The sequence below is a fragment of the Durio zibethinus genome, chromosome 21 (genome assembly GCF_047325235.1).
Source record: "Durio zibethinus cultivar Kanyao isolate XHJ-2024 chromosome 21, ASM4732523v1, whole genome shotgun sequence".
In the NCBI taxonomy this organism is placed as follows: Eukaryota; Viridiplantae; Streptophyta; class Magnoliopsida; order Malvales; family Malvaceae; genus Durio; species Durio zibethinus.
In genome coordinates, this window is record NC_143182.1 from 11,317,396 (window position 1) to 11,338,877 (window position 21,482).

At 29.7% G+C, this 21,482-nt stretch overlaps 2 protein-coding genes across 3 annotated transcripts; one reads left to right on the top strand and one right to left on the bottom strand.

The window, feature by feature from the left end:
- Positions 1 to 510: 510 nt before the first annotated feature.
- LOC111305604 (Major facilitator superfamily protein) lies at positions 511 to 7,221 on the bottom strand. 2 transcript variants are annotated; one of them, XM_022903287.2, is made up of 12 exons: positions 7,002 to 7,221; positions 6,774 to 6,897; positions 6,107 to 6,307; positions 5,096 to 5,195; positions 4,559 to 4,671; positions 3,450 to 3,543; positions 3,200 to 3,356; positions 2,774 to 2,920; positions 2,593 to 2,666; positions 2,074 to 2,162; positions 1,472 to 1,586; positions 568 to 1,165 (listed from the first exon to the last, which is right to left on the bottom strand). In XM_022903287.2, exons 1-12 carry the CDS (start codon positions 7,174 to 7,176, stop codon positions 971 to 973), a joined length of 1,584 nt encoding a protein of 527 aa, XP_022759022.2. In that variant the 5' UTR covers positions 7,177 to 7,221; the 3' UTR covers positions 568 to 970. The 2 variants fall into 2 exon arrangements, with proteins under 2 accessions (XP_022759024.2, XP_022759022.2); XM_022903289.2 differs by lacking the exon at positions 1,472 to 1,586 and having other exon boundaries at positions 511 to 1,165.
- Positions 7,222 to 15,347: 8,126 nt separating this feature from the next.
- LOC111305605 (endoglucanase 11-like) lies at positions 15,348 to 19,655 on the top strand. The gene is made up of 5 exons (XM_022903290.2): positions 15,348 to 16,100; positions 16,200 to 16,412; positions 16,515 to 16,715; positions 16,802 to 17,056; positions 18,778 to 19,655. The coding sequence occupies exons 1-5, from the start codon at positions 15,861 to 15,863 to the stop codon at positions 19,426 to 19,428; spliced, it is 1,560 nt and encodes a 519-aa protein (XP_022759025.2). The 5' UTR covers positions 15,348 to 15,860; the 3' UTR covers positions 19,429 to 19,655.
- Positions 19,656 to 21,482: the final 1,827 nt, after the last annotated feature.

Below are 21,482 nucleotides of genomic sequence, written 5' to 3' on the forward strand. Positions count from 1 at the left end.
AATCATCTCAGCCAATTTTCTTTTAATCATAAGGACGGCCGTTAAGAAAAAAAATGTTTTTCAATTAGTGTTTCTTTTTCTACTTTGAGTAAATTATTCTGCGTCGAAACTCTAAATTCTCTTTATACTTAATTCATTTGAATTAAATATTAAGTGTTTAAATTTTTTTTTAACTTACAATCTTTGAGGATACTTAAATTACTTAAAAGAAAGCATTACATATAACTTACAATCTTCGAAAATTTAATCAATATACATGTTATCAGAGTTAATAATGTTAAATAATTTTTTTTGTAACTTGATAAATAAGTAAAAATTATTTATTATTATTTGAACTTAATACCTGTAATTTAGAAATTGACTTTAAAATCATCAAAATAACAAGCCAATGATAATACAAAATTATTGTTTAGATATATACTATCCACATTTTATTTAATTTGATATAAAATCGCTTCCAACCATATAAATTGGCTTGAGGCTCACCTCTTACCGACAAAAAAAAAAACAAACAAACAAAACAAAACCCTCATAGGTTTGCCAAAATAATAACCTTTGCGAACAAAATTCACTCCAGAAACCCCAAAAATCTTGGACCTATGCAACATTGAATCCAAACCTTAATTTTGAATACAATTTGGCTTTGAACAAATAGTCCTCATGGCAAAATAACATCCACAAGCCTGGATGTTTCAAACAACACCAAAACTCGCTAATTGCATAAATCCCAGGAAAGCATTATTATGGAAAGAGGTATCTACTAATCGATGGAACAAATGAGATACATGTGGTCAACATTATCAGCAAAGGAATTTGATTTTTGGTTTCACTAGACAGCAGTGTTGATGATTTCCCTTCAACGTAGTGCTAGCATGATTGCTCCAGCAAAGTGGTAGAGAATCAAACTCCACGCTGCACTTTACAGTGCATCGTTTTCCGACACATGGAATCAGAATTCAGAAGTAGTCATTTACCTTTTAGCTGTGAAGTTAGAGCTCAGTGACATTTCAATTTCTTCAAGGGATCGGCCTTTCGTTTCAACCAGAAAGTAATATGCAAAAATTGCTGAGAGCAAGGACACACCGCCAAAACCAGCATATACTGGAGCAACTCCAAATATCTCCACCAAGTCAAGGAATAGTAGCCCCACCAAGAAATTACAAACCTAAATCAACAAGAAAATGCAACAGGGTAAGAAAAGTTTCCTGTGAAACAAAAAACTATAGGGTAACAAGGTAATGAAGCCATCAACATTTTTACAATATATAAAGCATATATTAACTAACATCACATCATTCGAAGCTGGAACTATCTCTCTGTAGTGGTTATAAGCAATACCTCTTCTTTTCCAATCCCTACTGATTTTCAAGTCCTACTATAGTTAATAATATCATTTATTTAAACAAGTTTCTGTATTACTTGAAAAAATAGCCAATCTAAAGCAAACTGAAAACAACTGTAAATACCATACCCAATGAACAGAGAAACTAAAACTCATAATCTTTCCACGTGTCTTATTGCTACTAAGTTCTGGAATTATGAGACCAGTTACAGGGCCCGCTCCAATTGCAAAGGTGAATATGTACCTATAAGAAAGCATTTTGAAAGAAATGGCATCAATGGAATGTTATTCTGGATTTTTTGCTAACAGAATGGTAACCCTTCGATTAGCTCTTCCCAATGTGTAAACAGTAAAACCATAATTCAGGGCATTAATATTTTAACAATTGGGAAAGTACTTATAGATCAAGTAATAAGCTTTTTTGAAGCTTTTTCACCCAAAATTTGCAAAGAAAGCAAAAAAAAAAAAAATTCTAGTAAAGCTCTTTAGCTTTCAACAGCCTAGTAGAGCTATTAGATAGTTGTCAAGCTTTGTGTGCATAATTTGCCTGCCTAATCCACTACTATATCAGAAATAATTGATGCAAGTATCAATAAGCAGCTCAGACCATTTATGGTCCCACTTAACAAACAAGACGTCAAGGCATAGCATAATAAAGGGCAATCAAAGGGTGTTCAAACCATAAGGGTCAGCATTGGTTTTTAAATTGAGTATTAAGAGGAGATTCTTACATGAGAGTCCCTAGGATTGATAAGTTGTGACTGAAATCTTCGTCTAATGGGAAATTGATAGCCAAAACAATAAGAAACATTGAAACTGCCTGCAAAAGTAGAGTTTATTGCTTAAAATCATTAGCATTGCGTCAATCAAAAGAATGTTTATTGGACTGAATTACATACAATATAAGCAGGTGCAGGCACACGTTCATAAACTCACACACATGTCATGTGAATCAAATTATAGTTTTTTCACCATGTATCCAGACTTCCAGACTGAAAAGTTGACAAACTTGCCAAAGAAGGGAGAATGTATGATTATATCAGCTTAAATAACTATATTTCTTAACTTTCAAACTGTGGAAATGTTAGCAATTTACCACTATTTGACCTCCCTGCCAAGTGCATTTTTTCTAAATGAGCAATTACAGGTTCAAACTACGTGCTTCTCTCAATTTCCCTTCAAAGAAGTGCTGCCATATTGATACCATTACCAACATAACTTAGTTTCAGAATAAGGATTTACTCTCTCACCATTCCCAGGTAACTTCCAATAAGAAGCTTTTTCCTTCCTTGCGTATCCATAAAGTAAGATGCGCAGAGTGCACCTGAAGACATCCACAAGTAGACAATTGTGAGAGGCTGTTTTAATAAAAGAAGAATTGAAAGCAGAGATCAACAAAGAAGAATAAAATACATAATTCAGATCTAAAACCTGCAAAATTTGTAAGTCCAACAAATAAACTCGCCAAAGCACCACTAGCAATTCCAACATCTTGAAAAGTCAATGATGAAAAATAAAGAACTCCATTTATTCCAGCAAACTGTTGAAGAACAAAAAGGGCTCCTCCAATGAATGCAACTGCAACCAAAGGAGTATCAAAACTAAACAACACTTTGAAACCAATACCAAACCTAAATTAAATAGTATCAAGAAAATTCTTTAGACTGCAAATGTGGAACACCTTAAGAATACCATAAAAATTATTTATTTTTTATCAGGTGAGATTATATAGAACGAAAGCTACATCCTTTGAGCAGAAATCACGTAAAAGAAGATAATTATAAAATATACCAAGTTCAACATAAAAACACCAGAATCATGACATGACATCCAAAAAAGAAACCACCTTGATACAACCTCGAGAATGTGGCTCTTCCAGAAGTTCCAACCATCTACTCTCCGCATCACTACCATCATTCTTGATGACTGACTGGAATTCCTCAATCGCTTTGTCAACTTCTGATCTTCCCCAAAGATTAAGTATAATTGCCTCTGCAGCTTTTATGTTTCCGACCTACAGAGATGCCAAAATTCTATGCTTCAAGAGAACATGCCAAGAAGTAAAACATATGAAGTTTGGTATCAACAAATGATACAAGGGTTATACTCTGCATAACCAGCGGGGGCTCTCAACAGCAAATTGCATACCAAGAGCAAGAAGTAAGCCAGGGATACTTGCTATATAGAACATTGTCCTCCACCTGGAAAACATACTTTCCTAAATTCCTTAGCAGGTTGAAGAAAGAAAAACCTACAATTGGAGAAAAAAAAGTTCTGCCATTCATAGCTCAAAGAAATAGCTACGAAATGCACCTAGATGATAGGCATCAAACTAGCACATAAAAATAAATATATGCATGCACTTATGATGCTTATAAGTTCCTATGAAACCAAATATTTAGTTTTTTTTAAAACACAGAATGTACTGAAACAAGATATGCACAAAAAGGTAATTGCCAATAGGTAGGGTGACAATAGAGTAAGCAAACCTAGATGATAGCCATAGGCATTAAACTAGCATATAAACATACACTTCTGATGCCTAGGAGTTCCCTTGAAACCAAAGATACAGTTGTTTGTAAACAGAACTTCCAAGACAAGATACTGCATCAAACAAAACTTGCCAATGAAAATGAAGGTAAGAATGATAATAGATAAAGAAATTATTTGCATAAATCATAGATAACCAGTTTTACATTGAGCATATTCATCGTTGAGTTTCTTCACAATGAAGTGTACACAAGGACAAGAGGAAGGAAGACACAGAAGTCAGTAATTGACACTTGTTTGAAGGGTGTCAGAGAGACTAACAGTCAAATTCTTCACAGTACTACCAGCGAATTAATAAGTTTTAGTTTCTAGAGCACCAAATTTGGTTCAGGGAATGCAAAGAAGGTAACCACGAAATTTGGTTTGCATTGGTTCAGTTTCTTTACACAATCAGATTTCTTTCTGCTTTAATACTCGGTTTTATTTCTTTATGATCTTAAACCTATAAGCTCATATATAAATTACCTTGACATTATGATCTTTAGACTGCAAAAAAAAAACTGTATGGAAATTCTATTCAGATTTATATTATGAGGGATATACGTGAAAGATCAAGTTAACCGCTGCTTCGGCCAGATTCAGTTAGAAAGGAAAAGGAAAATTATAATTCCCTCACCAACAACTGCCATTGCTCTGAAAAAAGGCAGGAGGAAAAAAAGTTCTCACCAATGCAGATCATGTTCTGCCGGTACTCCAAGAAATAGTGACAGTATAATTCCAAGGCAAGTGCCAATTTGGGACAAAGTGCCCAATGAACCTCTGTATTTTGTTGGGGCAACCTACAAGGAATAAAACAGAAAACGGATCACATAAAAAATGGGAATATCCTCTCCCCAAATCCCACAGAAGAAGCTGCAAGTTTTATCAAACATAAGCTTTAACCGAAAAATTCAAAGTAGAAATAGCTTCCCACTAATTTTTCCAAGTCAATGTGTTAAAAGCACTTAAATCGCACTTCATAAAGTCATTGGTAATTAGAGCAGAATGAGATGATTGACTTACAGACATAGCTGATGACAGAACATTAAATCTCCAAAAATAAGTAGTGGAATTTTTTTATTTTTTATTTTTTACATTTTAAAAGTAAGAAGAGGTAAAAGTATCCCCTACTCCACATTTCAACTAAGAGGAAAATTCTACATGTTATGAGGTATAAATAAAACTTAAAACCTAGAAGCCAGCATACTAGTCATGAAGCAATACCTCCGAAATATAAATTGGAACAAGCACTGTGTTCACACCAATACCAAGGCCAACCAGAAATCTTCCCAACAGTATTTCATCTAAGGAATGTGCTTGTGCACTGTCACAAACTGAAAAGAGTCAACCATAATATAAAAGAAAAAACCTTATGAAGTAAACAAATGGAGGCTATAATCTAAGGACAGACTTGCTACATCAACATGAAAACAATGGAACACCTAACAACTCAACTAAATAGGAAGAAACCATATGTTTGAACTTTTTCTTTCGTGCTCTCTGGAGTAGTTCATTCTGTTATTTCTATTAGTGTATGGCATGTAAGAAGCATTATGACTTACTTTGGTGGTCAACTAAACTAAACAAGTATGAAAAAATAAATCATTCACACCAACAGGATGTTGGCTCAAGTAGTAAAGAGAGTGTGCTCCCGTCTTTGTTGCTTGGGTTCGAATTTGTTGGGAGACTGCAGGAAGGTAATTTCCCATGAATTCGATAGACCAGGCATAGATAAACCCCCTTGGACTTGCCCCAGGAGGAGATGTATCGGGCAAAGCCCAAGAACCCCTTCTTGCTAAATCAAAAATAAAAATAATAAATTGTTCACTATTGGGTTTTTTCCAAGAGATCTATGGTGTAACAAAACAATGATTCTGCTGTACTTATCCAAGTAGGAACAGTAATACTTAATGGTAAGCCCAAAAAGCAATTGAAGGGTTAAGATATAAATTGGTTTACATGTTTAAATATACTTTCAGCAAATAAAGTAAAAAAAGCAGGTGTAATATGTGTCCTACAAGTCCTAACTGGATAAATACAAACAGAAATAAGAGATAGGAAGTGAAGCACACAAAAGAAATTAAAGAGTGCAAAATAATTAATGTAATGTTTAATAAAAACTCCATACTCATCTACATCAATTTTGAACTAATTTGAGCACCTCTGAGTTTCACTTGGTATAGAGAAGAGATAAAATGGATCACTTGGATTCTGTAATGCCTATGCTATTCTCACCTCACAATTGCACCAAGAATCAATGGCATTGTATCAATCTGAAAAGTACGGCGACAACCAAGTTTCTCCATCAGTGAACCACAACTTATGCTTCCAAAAAATGCTCCAGCAATGAATATGCTCACCACAAGCCCCTCAACAATTGAATCTCCTTCAAAACCAAGTTCTCGTGCAATTGAAATGATGGGACCATTCATTACACTGCAAAACAAACAAAGCAGCTTCCTGAACTAGAACTCTTTGACAAACCAATGCTTCCCACACTATTTACACTTTAACATGGACATGCTAGTCGGTAAACCTTCTCAATTGTTATCATTGAAGTTCAATCACCATAGATTCTTTAGTACATTCAACAGTCAATATTGCTTCGGCTGCTAAGAAGCTTGAATAGAATGAAAGAAAAAAAGAAAAACATGAACATTGACTTACAAATTATACAATAGTAATGGGGCACTGAAACCTGGGTAAAGTGTTGTAAAGTGTAAATCATTACCTGGCTAACTTGGGTTTTTTTTAGTCAGTTAAACTATCTCAAATAGCAATTAAAAATTCATCATCTTATTCTTTTCAGAATCAGTTCAAGGCAAGCAATACCAGAGAAGCAGAAATAAACAGGAACCCACCCCAAATCAAAGCTCTGATCATTGATAGCCGAAAAACTTACCCTATGTGATAGCCGAAAAGGAAATTGGACATCGAAGCAATCAAAACGTGAGGGAAAGCAGGAATCCACCCCAAATCAAAGCTTCGATCATTGCTTTTCTTATGAGTCGGCAAATCTTCACTATCTGCAATTGAAATCCGTAATCAGACACTAGTAATTAACAAAATACACAAAACCTTATTCGTTAATTGAACTTGATGCAAGACAATAAGCAAAAAATATAAGCACCAGATTCCTGAGTCTGTAACTGCTTCTTCGTCGCCAATACTTTCAACTTTAGCGGCGGCAACGGGAAACCGAAACGTAAAGGTTTGGGTTCATGGAATAATTTGGGGTTTAGACGAGAGGTGAAGAATGGGGGAACCGGGACAACCGGTTGGTGGAGTACGGTGGCAACCCACATCGGATCACGGAGAGCGGGAGAGAGGAAAATCTAGGAAAGAAAAACGGAAGTGAGTTTGTTTCCTTTTTCATTTTATTGAAATATACTGGAAGATTAGAGCCAGGTGGCGGAATTTGTTTGGCGGAAGATGATAGAACGGTCATATCAGGGAGAGATAATGATTGGATAAAGAATAAAGAAAATTGGCGGGATTACACGTGGTGATTAGAGAAGAGAAAATTTTCAAAGTTTCAACGATGATAGTACAAATAAAAACAATAATTTTGTTTTCAAAGTAGAAAAAAAAAATGCTACTCAATGTAACTTGTGAGTTAATCATTATAGTTTAGAAACTTATTTTTTATTACGTGGCATAAATAAAAAAAAATTTACTACTTTCGTCCCTTTTTTTTTTATGAAATTGATTTTTACAAATTTTTAAGAAAAATTTTAATTTAAAAATTTATTATTAAATTTTAAATTTTTTATAAAATTAAAATTTTATAATTTTTATTATAAAAATTATAAAACTATATAAAATAATTTTTAAATATTCAAAAAATAAAAAATAAATATAATTTATTGACATAAAAAATAAAGGAAAATAAGACAAAAGAAAGAATTGTTTTTAAACTCTCAACATGATAGACGGTAAAAAAAAAAACTCTTTAACTTGTTCATTAATAATATATATTTTAAATATTTTTATTTTTCTTATTAATTTACTAACTAAAAATCTAAAATTTTCATATTATTTAGAAAATATGTTTATAAGTATTTTGAGTAAAAAACTATTAAAATTGTATTTTTAAATAATTGTACCGATCAATTTTTAATTAAACATTATCCAAAATCACATTGTGGAATGTAAATGTAGAGATAGAATGTCCATGAACATTTTAAATATTCAAAAATAAAAAAAAAATTTAAAGGAAAATTTTCCTTTGTACATCTCTAAATTTTGTTTTTAAGCATGTATTTTTTAATTTGCTAATCAATTCACTAATTGTCACTACTCAATACTCAATTACAACCCACAGTTAGCCAACACCCGACACTTTCTGTAACAAGTGAATACCTTAAAACAAATCTTGGATCTACCCTTACAAATTCATCACAAGTGTATTTGGTATATCAATTCGCTTATGTATCAATAAATACATATCGATTCACTCCATACGCATACATATTGATTTTGTAATGAACCATACGGTACAATATTAATAATTAAATTATAATTTATGCGATACATGAAATAATTTTATTTATTTAACATAAATATATATTAATTTTTTAAAATTATATTTAAATTTTCAAAATTTATATATACTAACTTGTCTTAAAAGATAAACTTTTTGAAGAAAATAAAAAAAAAATGTCATGTCTTCCCTTTGGACTATTTTGTTTATAGTAATATTTATCTAATTGAAAAATTATATCAAATAAAAATGAATTATGTCTTTCTTAAAAAACAAAAAATATATATAATTGAATGATGAATTAACTAATAAAATAAGTATTAACATACTTTCACTTTTGTAATATTTATCAAATTGCTGTATAAAATATGAGAAATATTAAGAGATATGTGCAAAGGAATAATTAAATTGAAAACATATATTATTTTTCATAAGAATAAAATTTTAATACTAATAAAATATATATTTGAAAAAAAAGTTATAAACAAAAAAAAAAATTATAGCAGTAATAGAATATAGCAAAAAGTTGCAAAACTGAAAAAAAAAAAAAAGATTTAAATTAGTAGAATAATTATTGAATGACAATTAAGATTAGATTGAATAGATAATTTTATTTTTTTAATTTAAAAATTATATAATAAGTGATAAAAATGAAATCAAAATTTTGCATATATTTGAAATATAAAATTAATAATTAAAGTTGACTCAATATAATCCTTTTTATGGGCTTATTATTTTAAATATTTAATATGAAAAGTTGTTTTAATTTTGAATGTCTTACCTAAATTCTTGAAAAGGTAATTTTTATTGATTTAAATTAAGGTAAAAAGGGTTGTTGAAAGATTTGCATAAGTTTAATTTTTATAATTTTTAAACATGTTGAAAGATTTTAATAATTAAATAATTTCTCAAATAAGGTTATTTGATAAATAATTAAAATTATTTTTTACGAAGATAAAATTCATATTTCAAAATTTTAATTTTAAAAAACATATATTTAGATTGATTTGATTTTCAATTATAGTTTGAATAATTTTGTTATTTAAAAAATTTAGGATTATCTAATTTATAATTAAAAAAACCTATCCTACTATTTTGAAAAGCTATTATACGTGTCATTCAAAAAATTATCAACATAAACATTCATCTGACAAATTTTAAAATATCTATATATGTTGTAATATAATATATATGATTATGTTTAAATTCATGTACTTTTAAAATTATGATTTGATTAATAGATATTTCTTAATATTATAATTAAAGATAATTAAAATATTTTAAAAAGATTTTGCATTTAATGTGTTGTTTTTACTAAATTTAAGAATAAATAATACATGTCAACCATAATTTATTAGTAGAATATTGAACATTTAATTTCAATGACTAAGGATCTATCAATGTAAGCATAAAAAACAAATAAATAATGCATTATTTGCAATTTTTTTCTTTAAAATTCATCGTAGCCATAATACATTATTTGCATATATTTTTCTTTAAATATCATTTTAATAAGATTTTAAAATTTTAACTGTTTAAATAATAATAAATTTAAAATATATAAGAGAAATATAAGAGTTTGAGAAATAAGTTTTTAAACTATTATAAGCTCATAAAAATTTCCATAAGCAAAACCCATTAAAATTTTTGGCCCCGAGGCCCGAAGCTATGAGCCTAGAAAGAATAAACACTCCCAATCCAAAATCCAGCCTTTATTTTGGAAATAAGTAGTTACCATAAACAAATAGCAAACAAAGCTATCCATTTTTGCACATTAAAATTTGAAAAAATAGTGAATATCTAATGTTGCAACCTGTCATTTTCAAATTTAGATCACAAAAAAAAAGAAAAGAAAAGAAAAGAAATAATGAATTGTTATTTGTAAGCCATTAATAAGCAAATAATGTCACAATGGTTTGCAAGCATAAGCTCTCAAATATTTGTATAAACATTTTATATAAACAAATATAAATATTATTGTCATATAATATTTTTGTTTAAGATGCATGAAAGAAAAATTTAGTATATAAATTTAAGATTTTTATTAAAAAAATTATGTTCCAAATTTCAACAACTAATGAAAAGTATGAAAAAATCAGATAATTCTATAAAGCCCAAACCAACTTAAGCTAAGATTAACCATAAATTTTTAGGGTTTTCAAAATTAAGTTATTATTTATTAATAAATGATATATTTTTATTCATCTTTAAATTAAACATATTTAAATAATTAAAATATTAATATAAAATAATTTTCTAATTTTCTAATAAAATATTTTGTAAATGATCGAACTGAACCTATACAGACATATAGCGTTAAAAAATATATAGATTGTGTCCAATAATACCTTTAGTTTCAATTTAAGTAAAATATTATATTTGATACATTTATAATAAATAAATCATATATATTATCAATAAATTAGATGATAATACGTTATTAATTAGTAAATATCAATTTTTAAAATAAATATATAAAAAATAATATTTTCAAAAAAATTTACTAATTAATGAAATATTAACATTTAATTTACTATTTTATTAATAAGATGATATAATCTTATTTACTAATAATATATAAAATGCATACATAATAATGTATTCAATATAAACCCTTAAAGTAATATTCAAATATATATATATATATATATATAGATAAACCCTTAAAGTAAACACATGTAGCTTACTAGTATACTAGTATACTCTTAATTGCAAAGAATGGGTGTGTCGTAATTTCCAAGAATCGACACTTTTGCTCAATGAAATCGTGTATATGTTGCAGCAACGAATCCTTATCAACACATTTCCAAAGCCGGAACAAGGGGAACATGCGCATGAGGAATATTAATGAGCTCTCGACTTAAGGGTACCCAATTCCAAAAAACAACAAAATATCCTTAGATTCATGAGATCTAAGAAATTTTATGTGCTTTTAATTATTGATTTTAATAAATTTAAAAATGTCAGAGATAAGTAAAAATAAAAAATATATATATAATTTAATATCATCAATTAAATTTATTCGAATCAATAATTAAAAAAATATAAAATTTTTTAAATTTTAAATCACGTAAATTGATCAATTTTCATATATATATATATATATATATAAGAAATATCCAATTATACGAATATAAATGTTTCACTTTTTTTATTATGGGGTCAAAATGACTATTTTAAATATAAGTATTATAAATTTAATTTTAGTTCAATTGTTAATATATATATATATATATATATATATATATAAAACACTTGCATTAATATAAATGAGTTCTTACTGTATATAAGTGTATATATGCTAATATAAGTGGACTTGTTTTGAGTTAGGAGCATGGGTTTTCCATGAATTACATTTCATTCAATGCATTTGGGAATCTTATGCAAAGCGGTTCGTCACTCACTTGTTGAATGGTGATCTCGTATATGGTCGGTATGTTTCCGAGTACCCTTCCTATAATCTTCAACGTAGACTTATTATGGTAGTTTAAACTTTAAGTTAAGGCTATAAAACGATGTCGTTATATTACTTCAGGGTCAGGAACACCTATTCTCTCTAAGATAAACATATTTATTTTGCAAGTTTATTATTACAGATAGTTCCTACAAAAGATCTAATTAATGTTGTATACAATACTTAAATTATCAATCTAAATGCTATATAATTGATTTTCATCTTTTTTTTTTTTTTTACATTATGAGGATAAAATTTTAATACAAATAAGAGAAATGGAAAAAATTTGATTCGAAATTATGTTCTTGATGTTCTTTTAAACAACTTTAATCATTAAACTAAATGTTTGGAGACGATTTTCATCATTTAAAACTTAGCAATATTTGTTGACAAAAAAAATTATCCTAAGATTTCATTTATTTTTAAAATTATTTGTATTTAATGGTTGTTCCAAAGATTTTTTTATGATATTAAAACTTAATCCATTTAAAACGAGATTCGAGCATTTAATTTAACTTTTAATGTATGATTCCATTATTAAAAAGTATGATTCAAAATTTTTATTTTCAAATAAAAGAAATTCATATGATATCTAAATTCCAAAAAAATAAAAAATTGTTTTGGCTATGAGTCACTATTTTGTCATTACTATTTTCATCCAAAGCACATGCCATGAAAAACACAAGACAATGACATAAAACGGAAGAACCCAATTCCGTTAAACTACTTGGATTAAAAAAAAAAAAAAGTTTTCAAACTAAAAGTAGGAACAACAGTAATAAAGTAGAAAATTTGAACCTTTGAATTAAAAGTAAATAATATATTTTTGAATTATATCAATCAAAGGGAAAGGATGGCCGAGAATTTTAGGGTTTGTCTTGATTGCGATTGATGGGGTTAATAGTTAATAGTAATAGTAATAGTAATAGCAGAATGTCGGCCAGGGAACAAGGCAGGTCCACCGGGAAGTCGGTGCTGCTGCTGCCAAAGCTGGCCTTACTTTTGACCAGCTGTTTACCGCAAATAAGGGCACCAACGACTTTGGACTTCTTACTGCATACCCAAACCTAGGGAATGGGATTATTTCCATTTTTTTACTTGCATTTACATCTGTTTACGGGTCGGATCTTAATTTTGACATGAATTTTCGACTATTGAATTTATATAATGCAATATTATTACTATAAATATTATATATTAACTCAGCTTTGTTCTTGAGTCACTTGCTAACCAAACTCATGTTATAAAAGTATTCAACTTTTTTTTTTTTTGACCAAAATTCATCCTTGAAAACTTTCGTCAATAAGAAAATCACTACATTTGATAAGAATTTCATGATAAAACTACACAAATTAAAGCAAAATTCTTATATCATAATTGTCAGCCTCTCAAGTTCTTAGTTGTTGGAAAACACCGTCATGAGGAATATGCACAATCAAATTTAGGATTTAGGATTTTAACCCTTTGGAATCCCTAAAATGTACGAAAACAAACCATAAAGAGAGAGAGAGAAAAAAAAAAACCCCTAAAAGTGAAAGTTATACATCTTCATATAAGGAATATTCTTTTAGCACTTTTTATAATTGGTTTATTTGTACCCCAGATTAATTTAGTTCTTTGCATGTCTTGTGCCTCCGAGAATATTAATGGGTATGGCAGAGCATTCATCTGTCATATTTTTAAATTTTTATATTATATTTATTTTTATATTTATGTCCAATCATATTTAAATTTATATATATCTTTGAAAATATTTAATAAGTATTAATAATTCTTATATTTATAGTTAACAAAAATTAAAATTTATTTTTTAAAGTTTTTTTTAATTTTATCTTGTATATTTAAATAATTTTTTATAAATATATATTAATATATATTTTAATCAAAAATATTAGTTTTAATTAGTCTAAAATAATAATTTATATTAGTTAATAAAAAATTATTTATTAAATATATAAATATATATGTAAGGAACAAATATAAGTCGGTATTATAATATATTTCTTCAACCCGTATTTAATAAAAATTTAAAATTATATTTATCTTACAATATAATATCCATCTCCGTATCAATTCGAATAAAAAATCAAAATTTTCATTAAATATAAATAAAATTGACATTCTTATGTGCCTCAATTTAAAAAGTATATTGTATTTTTCGTATATGCACATATACAAATAAGCAAAAAATATAAAAAAAGCTAATTATTTTTAGAGATGATCATGGATTAGATTGAATTAAATTAAACTTGGTTACTTTTTGAAAATTTGTCAAAGATCCGATTAGATTCATCAAGTTTAAAAGATTTGAAAATTGAAAAAAAAATTAAAATTTATTTTATAATTAAGATTATATAAAAATAGATATTTATTTAAAAATTTAATGAGAAAATTTTCAATTTTACCTAAAAAGCTCCTTTTAAATTATTTACTTTATAAATTTATGGATTTGAACTTTCTAGGTGTAAAATTAATGGATTTTAGCTCTTTCCCCAAAGTGATTAATGAATATGCTGCACCTTTTTTTTTTTTTTTACATAAAATTAAATGATTGTTTCTCACTATAGCTACCATATTTGAGCAGATGCCTAAACTTTTTGTTTACCTAATACTCGATCGATTTGCCATAATTACATTCCCTTTTACTAGTTCGAGAGATCATGATTATGATATGATATGATATGAAGCTGGACCATTACCATTTTTTTGGTTGATAGAAGTAATGAAGAATGTCCGGGGGTTTATTATTTTGTTAAAGTAGCCAAGCTAGTGGGTCCAAAACATGATTATTTACTTGTTCAATCATAAACAAGTGATGATCTATGATTAAAAAAAAAAAAAACAGGTAGCCAAAAGAAAATAAAAGAAAACTTTTTTTTTTATATAAAGAAAAATGCAAGTCTTTTTGTCTAAAATAAAAAGAGAAGGGTACGGAAAACAAGTTAAAATTTTCAATCAGGGCAGATATTGATGCTATTATGCGATGGGATTGTCTTTAACAATGGCCACTAATGAAAAGATATTGAGCAGTGGAAGTGCAATGGTGAGCAGCTCCACACCTGAAAACTCCCTTCCTCCCTTGGCAGTCAAATTATTTTATTGTAGCAGCAGCCCACTTATCATGAGCCATGTCCCCCATGATCTCATCTCATAGAGATAAAGCATTAAACAAATTAACAAATCTTACTTTAAATAGTATATGAATTTCCAATTTACTTTGCCGCACAAATGTGAAATGGCCATGAAATCTTTCACATTAACTCTATCAGAGAGACACAGGCATGGCATTTAAAGAGACAACATGGCACACTCCTTACTCCCCTCTCCAAGAAAAGCTTTTAAAGATTTATTTGGGTAAACGGTAAAATTAAAAAAAAAAAATTATTATAATTATAATTAAAAATATTTATAATTAATGTATCTTATTAAAATTAATATTTAAATTCAATTAATGATATAATAAATTCAACTACACTACACAAAAAATACTGTGATATCCAAGCCCCCGTTAAATCTAAACTGACATGCTTCATTATCATATTCTTCTGATGAAATAGCCATAACCAAAAAATAATAATAATAATCATGGGCATTTGAGCCATGCCAACTTATTTTTGCTGGTTGAATCATGGCAATAGAATAAACAAAGCAGCCAATAAATTTGGTGATGTGAAGAGCAGAGAATCCATTTTTTCCACAAATCTCACTTCCTGGAAGACTCTTCCCTGTCTTCCATTTCCACAGTAGTCCACGCCGTTTCAAAATTTTATACTCCCTCCCTATTAATAGCACAAACAAAGCAATAAATCACGCTTTTCGTGTCAAGAAAAAGAGAAAGGGTCTCTGTCTCTTCATATTCTAATGTGAAAGTGTCACATGCCCTTGAAATCACTCGGTGGCCTCAGCCTCATGCAACAGAGTGAAAACACGTTTCAAAAGACTGAAAAGAGAGACAGAGAAAAGAGAAAGGGTGTGCTGATAGCTTACAGCTACCTTTCTTTTTCCTATTCCCTCCACTCCTAAAAGAAGGTTAGTTTAGGAGGGAAGGGACAATGGAGGAGAAGAAGAGGAGGCTAAACCATCATCACCAAACTCCCAGATTTGTCTGGCATTGGGGTCTTGTTCTCTTCTCTGTTTTCACCATTTCTGCAACAGCTCAAGCATTTGATTACGCCGATGCATTAACTAAGAGCCTCCTTTACTTTGAATCCCAACGATCCGGTCGGTTACCGTACAACCAACGTGTCACTTGGCGTGACCATTCTGGCCTCACCGACGGATTGGAACAAGGAGTATAGCCCCCAAACTCTCGAATGGTTCAAAAACAGGTTTTTCCTTTTTACACTATAAATATTGTTCCGAGTTAAAAGTTGCCTGTTTTGCTATTGTAGGTGGACTTAGTAGGAGGATACTACGACGCTGGTGATCATGTCAAATTTGGACTCCCAATGGCCTTCACCGTCACAATTCTGTCTTGGGGTATCATTGAATTCCGTGATCAGATTGCTGATGCCGGAGAATTGGAGCATGCTTTAGAGGCTATTAAATGGGGGACAGATTACTTCATTAAGGCACACACCAGCCCAAATGTATTATGGGCAGAGGTAGATAGTTCCCTTCACAAACATAGCTTTCTAAACTTTTAGTACGTTATATTATATGATTCAAAATTTCATCAAAAGAAATAATTGTGCTGCGTGCCATAGGTGGGTGATGGGGACACTGACCATTACTGTTGGCAACGCCCGGAAGACATGACCACCTCACGCCAAGCCTATAAGATTGATAAGAACAATCCGGGGTCGGATCTGGCCGGAGAGACAGCGGCAGCAATGGCGGCAGCATCAATTGTGTTCAAGAAAACAAACCCGCATTACTCTCACTTACTGTTGCACCACGCCCGAGAGGTAGCTTATGAATTATATGTTACATGATCATGGAAATTAGAGTTGGTTTGATTGTAAAGTGAAAAATGCTGTTTTTTTTGGTGTAGTTGTTTGAGTTCGGGGATAAGTATAGAGGGAAATATGATGGAAGTATTGGGGTGGTGAAGAGCTACTATGAGTCGGTGAGTGGATACATGGACGAGTTGCTGTGGGCGGCTTTGTGGTTGTACAAGGCCACCGACAATGAGGAGTACTTGAAGTATGTCATAAGTAAGGCTCATTGTTTTGGCGGGATTGGTTGGGCCATAACAGAGTTCAGTTGGGATGTTAAGTACGCTGGGATTCAAATTATGGCATCGAAGGTAAACTCTCTCGTCACTTTAAAAATTCTTTCTTTTTGTTCATCAATAATCACCTGATAAAATCTTAAATTCTTAACTCTTAGTAACCTAAAAAAGAAAAAAAAAACCCAATAAAATCTTAAATTCTTAACTCTTAGTAACCTAAAAAAGAAAAAAAAAACCCTTTTGCATACATTATTCTTAGATGCTAGAGCTCAACACTAGGGTCATTTCATAATTAAAATGAAAAAATAAAACATTAGGGTCATTTCAGTTATTTCTCAGGAAGATTTGAAGATTTTTATGCGGTCAAATCAATATCTATGCATCTATATGTGGCCCAACTTTAACCAATGTTTCGGTCTTTATAATGCTAGAAGAATTCAAATATTTAAAATTTTTAAAATTTAAAAATATCGATAGAATGCTATTTAAGAACAAAATAAATCCACGCAATCTTAATTTTGAAAATCATATAACATTAAGCTTTTTCTTTTTGGCTTTTCATTTCTTATACATGAAAACGGGGAATTTGATTTGGTGGCCAGCGAGTCCCTAAAATCTTCATGGGATTTTGCTTTTTTCCTAGATTCAAAGATGTAATGATAGTTTAACTTTGAAACATATACTTTCCAATTTTTTATGGCAAAGTTCGCTGATAGAGTAAACCCTACTGAAGGTACCATCTTTAGAGCTAAAAATAGGAGCACAAGTCCATGTGCCTCCGATGCCTTTGAATGCCAGTGGATTAGTGCCACTTGTCTAAATCTAGTGGAAAAGGAGCAGTAATTTCCTGTGCTCTTAGCAGCAAAATTGCTGCTGTTCCACAATCAGGGGAGGTAAGGGAGAGATATCCAAAATCATGCGAGGACCAGAGTAGCAGAGCTGGCCTCATATGGGTTGTCTAAACTTTTTAGGTAGGGCCTGGTACATAGACGTCTTGGTCCCACTGCCAATCCTGGCGCCTTCATTTATGACGCCCACCTTCACAAGCTTGTTTATTTTTGTAGACCCACATTTTTGTTGGCTCCATTTTTGCAGTAAATCTCCTTATACCAGGCATTGATTTGAACTTTTGGAGATTTTCCATGGTCCCTGCTGGTAAACAAAAATATCTTTAGCTGAAAACTTTGAAGATACAAAGAACAAAAATGTTCTAATACCCAATTTTCTAGTTTGAATAGTGTTTGAACATGCCTTGATCTTTGAATTTGTTTACAATTGATTCAAAGATTTGGAAAAATTTACAAGGTTATGCAGAAACTATAGCCGTGATTATCTGATGCCTGAAAGATGGGAATTTACACGTGTTTTGGAAATTTAGTAGGTGTTGAAAGTGTTTGAGATGTCCCAATTAAGAGAAAAAAAAATTGCACGATAGGGTCTTGACCTCCACTTGAGAGTGTAACATCCACGGTTCGGTCAATTTAGGTACAACTGTTGAATCTTGGATCATTCTTCCACTTTTAACGGAGATCTATGCTTTCAAATATCTTATGAAACTTCCATGTTTTGTACCATGACAATGACACATTTTATCTCCCAATTTGTCTCCTTTCGCATTTTCGGTTTTCCCTCTTCTATATGTAGCATTTTCATCTTTTTATTGAAGAAAAGCCCAATAAAAGTTAATAAAACGAGAATTTTTTTTTTTACAAAGAAAGTTACCATTTGAAAATAAAAAATTGATTACAGAAATTGAAATTTGATTTTCAAATCGAATTTTGAATTTTCCTTCGCAGTTGCTGGAGAAAGAAAAACATAAGCAGCACGCTCATATTCTCAAGCAATACCGATCAAAAGCTGAGTACTATCTATGCTCATGTCTCAACAAAAACAATGCCGGCAACAACATTGAACGTACCCCAGGAGGTCTTTTATACATCCGGCAATGGAACAACATGCAATATGTGTCAACAGCAGCATTCCTTCTCACCGTGTACTCCGACTTCCTCCGAGACTCGAACAAACACCTCGAATGTCCTTCCGGAACAGTGGATCATGAAATGATCCTCAATTTTGCCAAATCTCAAGTAGATTACATACTAGGTTCCAATCCGATGAACTTGAGTTATTTAGTGGGTTATGGTTCGAAATACCCCACAAGGGTGCACCATAGGGGAGCCTCAATAGTGTCATACAGAGAGAATAAAGGGTTCATTGGGTGCACCCAAGGTTATGACCATTGGTATAGTCGGCAAGAGCCTAACCCTAACGTGCTGGTTGGGGCACTGGTTGGGGGACCAGATTGTCAAGATAATTTCATGGACGAAAGAGATAATTATATGCAGACTGAGGCATGCACATATAATACGGCACCATTAGTTGGGGTTTTCGCAAAATTGCTACAGTTAGAGGACAGCCATGAACTAGAATTGGCTGCCTCTTATTAGAAACAAAATATATGGAGTGAGCAAAAAAAAAAAAAAAATATATATATATATATATATATATATATATATATATATATATACTGTTATTGAGTACTCTAAAACACTTTTTTTTTTTTATTTGGCTGAACTAAGGTGTTCAAGCCCCATTTTACTGTACCTTCATTTTTGTGGAATGTTCATAATAGTGAAAGTATAAACTATAAAGTTCAACATATGTTTTTCCCTCATTATTCATCTTCTTAGTTGGCTAAATGCTTGCTTGGGGTGAAAATTTGGGTTTGAGGATGTTTTTTGGGCTAATGATATGAATAGCTCGTAAAATATAATAAAATATTTAATGTGAAATTTAAATTTAAAAATTTTGAATATAATACTTGAATTATGAATAAATTAACTAATGTGATTTCATTCTTAATATGATTAATTTTGAATGATAACATATGATGGATAAATAACTTTTCAATTATCACATTAATTAATATATTTATAATTCAGGTGTCATATTAAAAATTTTTTAAATTTAAATATCATATTAAAATTTCACTATAACTAAAGAGGCATTTATGAGATTAACTTTTATTATTATTATTTTTATAAAAAAAAATAATATAAAAAAAATTACAGATATTAAAATTTAAATATTAAATTTTTTTAAATGACATCTTTTATAACGAAATGAATTAACTTAACTAAGTTTTGAATTCAATATCATCTTATTTTGATTTAATATATATATATATATATATATATCATTTTAGTTAAAGAATTGTATTCAAATTTTTTTTCTTTTCGTGTACATATAATTAGTGAAAATTTATTTTTATAGAAGATTGGGATTAATTCAAATGTTTCACCCAATCACTTTAAAAGATGAATTCTAACAAGATTGGGATTCCACCTCCCATGTAAAAAAAAAAAATCATTCTTTATATTCATTTATGAATCATCTTTGTTGGTTTTCATTTCTAGGATTTTATGTTTTTAAAGTGAACAACTGAAGAACTTGCTCCCAAATTCTCAGATCAAATGTTTCCCCATATGTACGCACAAATGACAACACCAGTAAAGCTTTGAAACATGGGCCTCATGCAGCCGAAATGTCATGTTGGGCTTTGCTTCTGTTCAACGTACCCTTCATCATGGTCCAAGTCGATGGACCGTTGTTGGCTCGTAATAACATTTTTATCACTTGGAGCTCAATCAAACGACATGGTCCTTTGAAGTTTGAAGGACCAAAGAGCTCTTTCTCTATACAAGTCTCGGTAGTCAACTATTTTCTATTTTTATTGTGTGTTTTGGAAAAAAAAAAAACATAAAAATTTCTAAATCAAAACTTTCCAAATCTTTACGTTATTATATTTTCTGAAAAAAATTATAAAATAAAATTTCAGAAATAAAAATTTTCCAGAAAATACAATAAAAAAAATAAAATAGTGGAAAGAATAAGTAAAATAAAATAAAATATTGATTTGAAGCAAGTAAATAAAGACTCGGAGAGCACAAAGATGTAGAGAGGGTATGTTGTAAAAAAGTTGATATTTAAAAATTTCTTGTAATATAATTTTTTTTATTAATTTACATGTATTATGTTGTACACAAATGATATAAGATATTATAGTATTATTTGAAATTAAATTTTTATTAAAATGATGAATTTTTTAATAATAAATAATTTTTAATATGAAACATAATATGAATCAATAATTATTATATCAAATAATTAAACTAATTTAATTTATTTACCTTTAGTAAATGATTTACATTTACCTAGATGGGTTTAGGTTAATTAAGTAAAAGGGGTTTAAATGGAGTTTTGAGAAATTTATATTATCCATCATTTACTCTCTTAAATATTTTACTGCCAATTTTACTTTAAAAAAGTTTTCAATCTAGAATCATGAATTACTTAATGACTTAATTGTATTTTGACTATGTTATTCATTTTTTTTTTTACTATTATGATATTAATAATTTGCATATTAATACAACTATGTTATTCATAATTTATTACTATATGTTATTAATAAGTTGCTATACTACGTTATTAAATATTT

Coding starts and splice junctions, on each gene's coding strand:
- LOC111305604 (XM_022903287.2), bottom strand. CDS start 7,176: ATGTGGGTTGCCACCGTACTCCACCAACCGGTTGTCCCGGTTCCCCCA. Junction 2,667..2,773: donor TGGACTTACAAATTTTGCAG/GTTTTAGATCTG, acceptor GGATGTCTTCAG/GTGCACTCTGCGCATCTTAC. Junction 1,166..1,471: donor TTAGTTTCTCTGTTCATTGG/GTATGGTATTTA, acceptor TTGTTGATTTAG/GTTTGTAATTTCTTGGTGGG.
- LOC111305605 (XM_022903290.2), top strand. CDS start 15,861: ATGGAGGAGAAGAAGAGGAGGCTAAACCATCATCACCAAACTCCCAGA. Junction 16,101..16,199: donor CCGACGGATTGGAACAAGGA/GTATAGCCCCCA, acceptor TTGCTATTGTAG/GTGGACTTAGTAGGAGGATA. Junction 17,057..18,777: donor TTCAAATTATGGCATCGAAG/GTAAACTCTCTC, acceptor TTTCCTTCGCAG/TTGCTGGAGAAAGAAAAACA.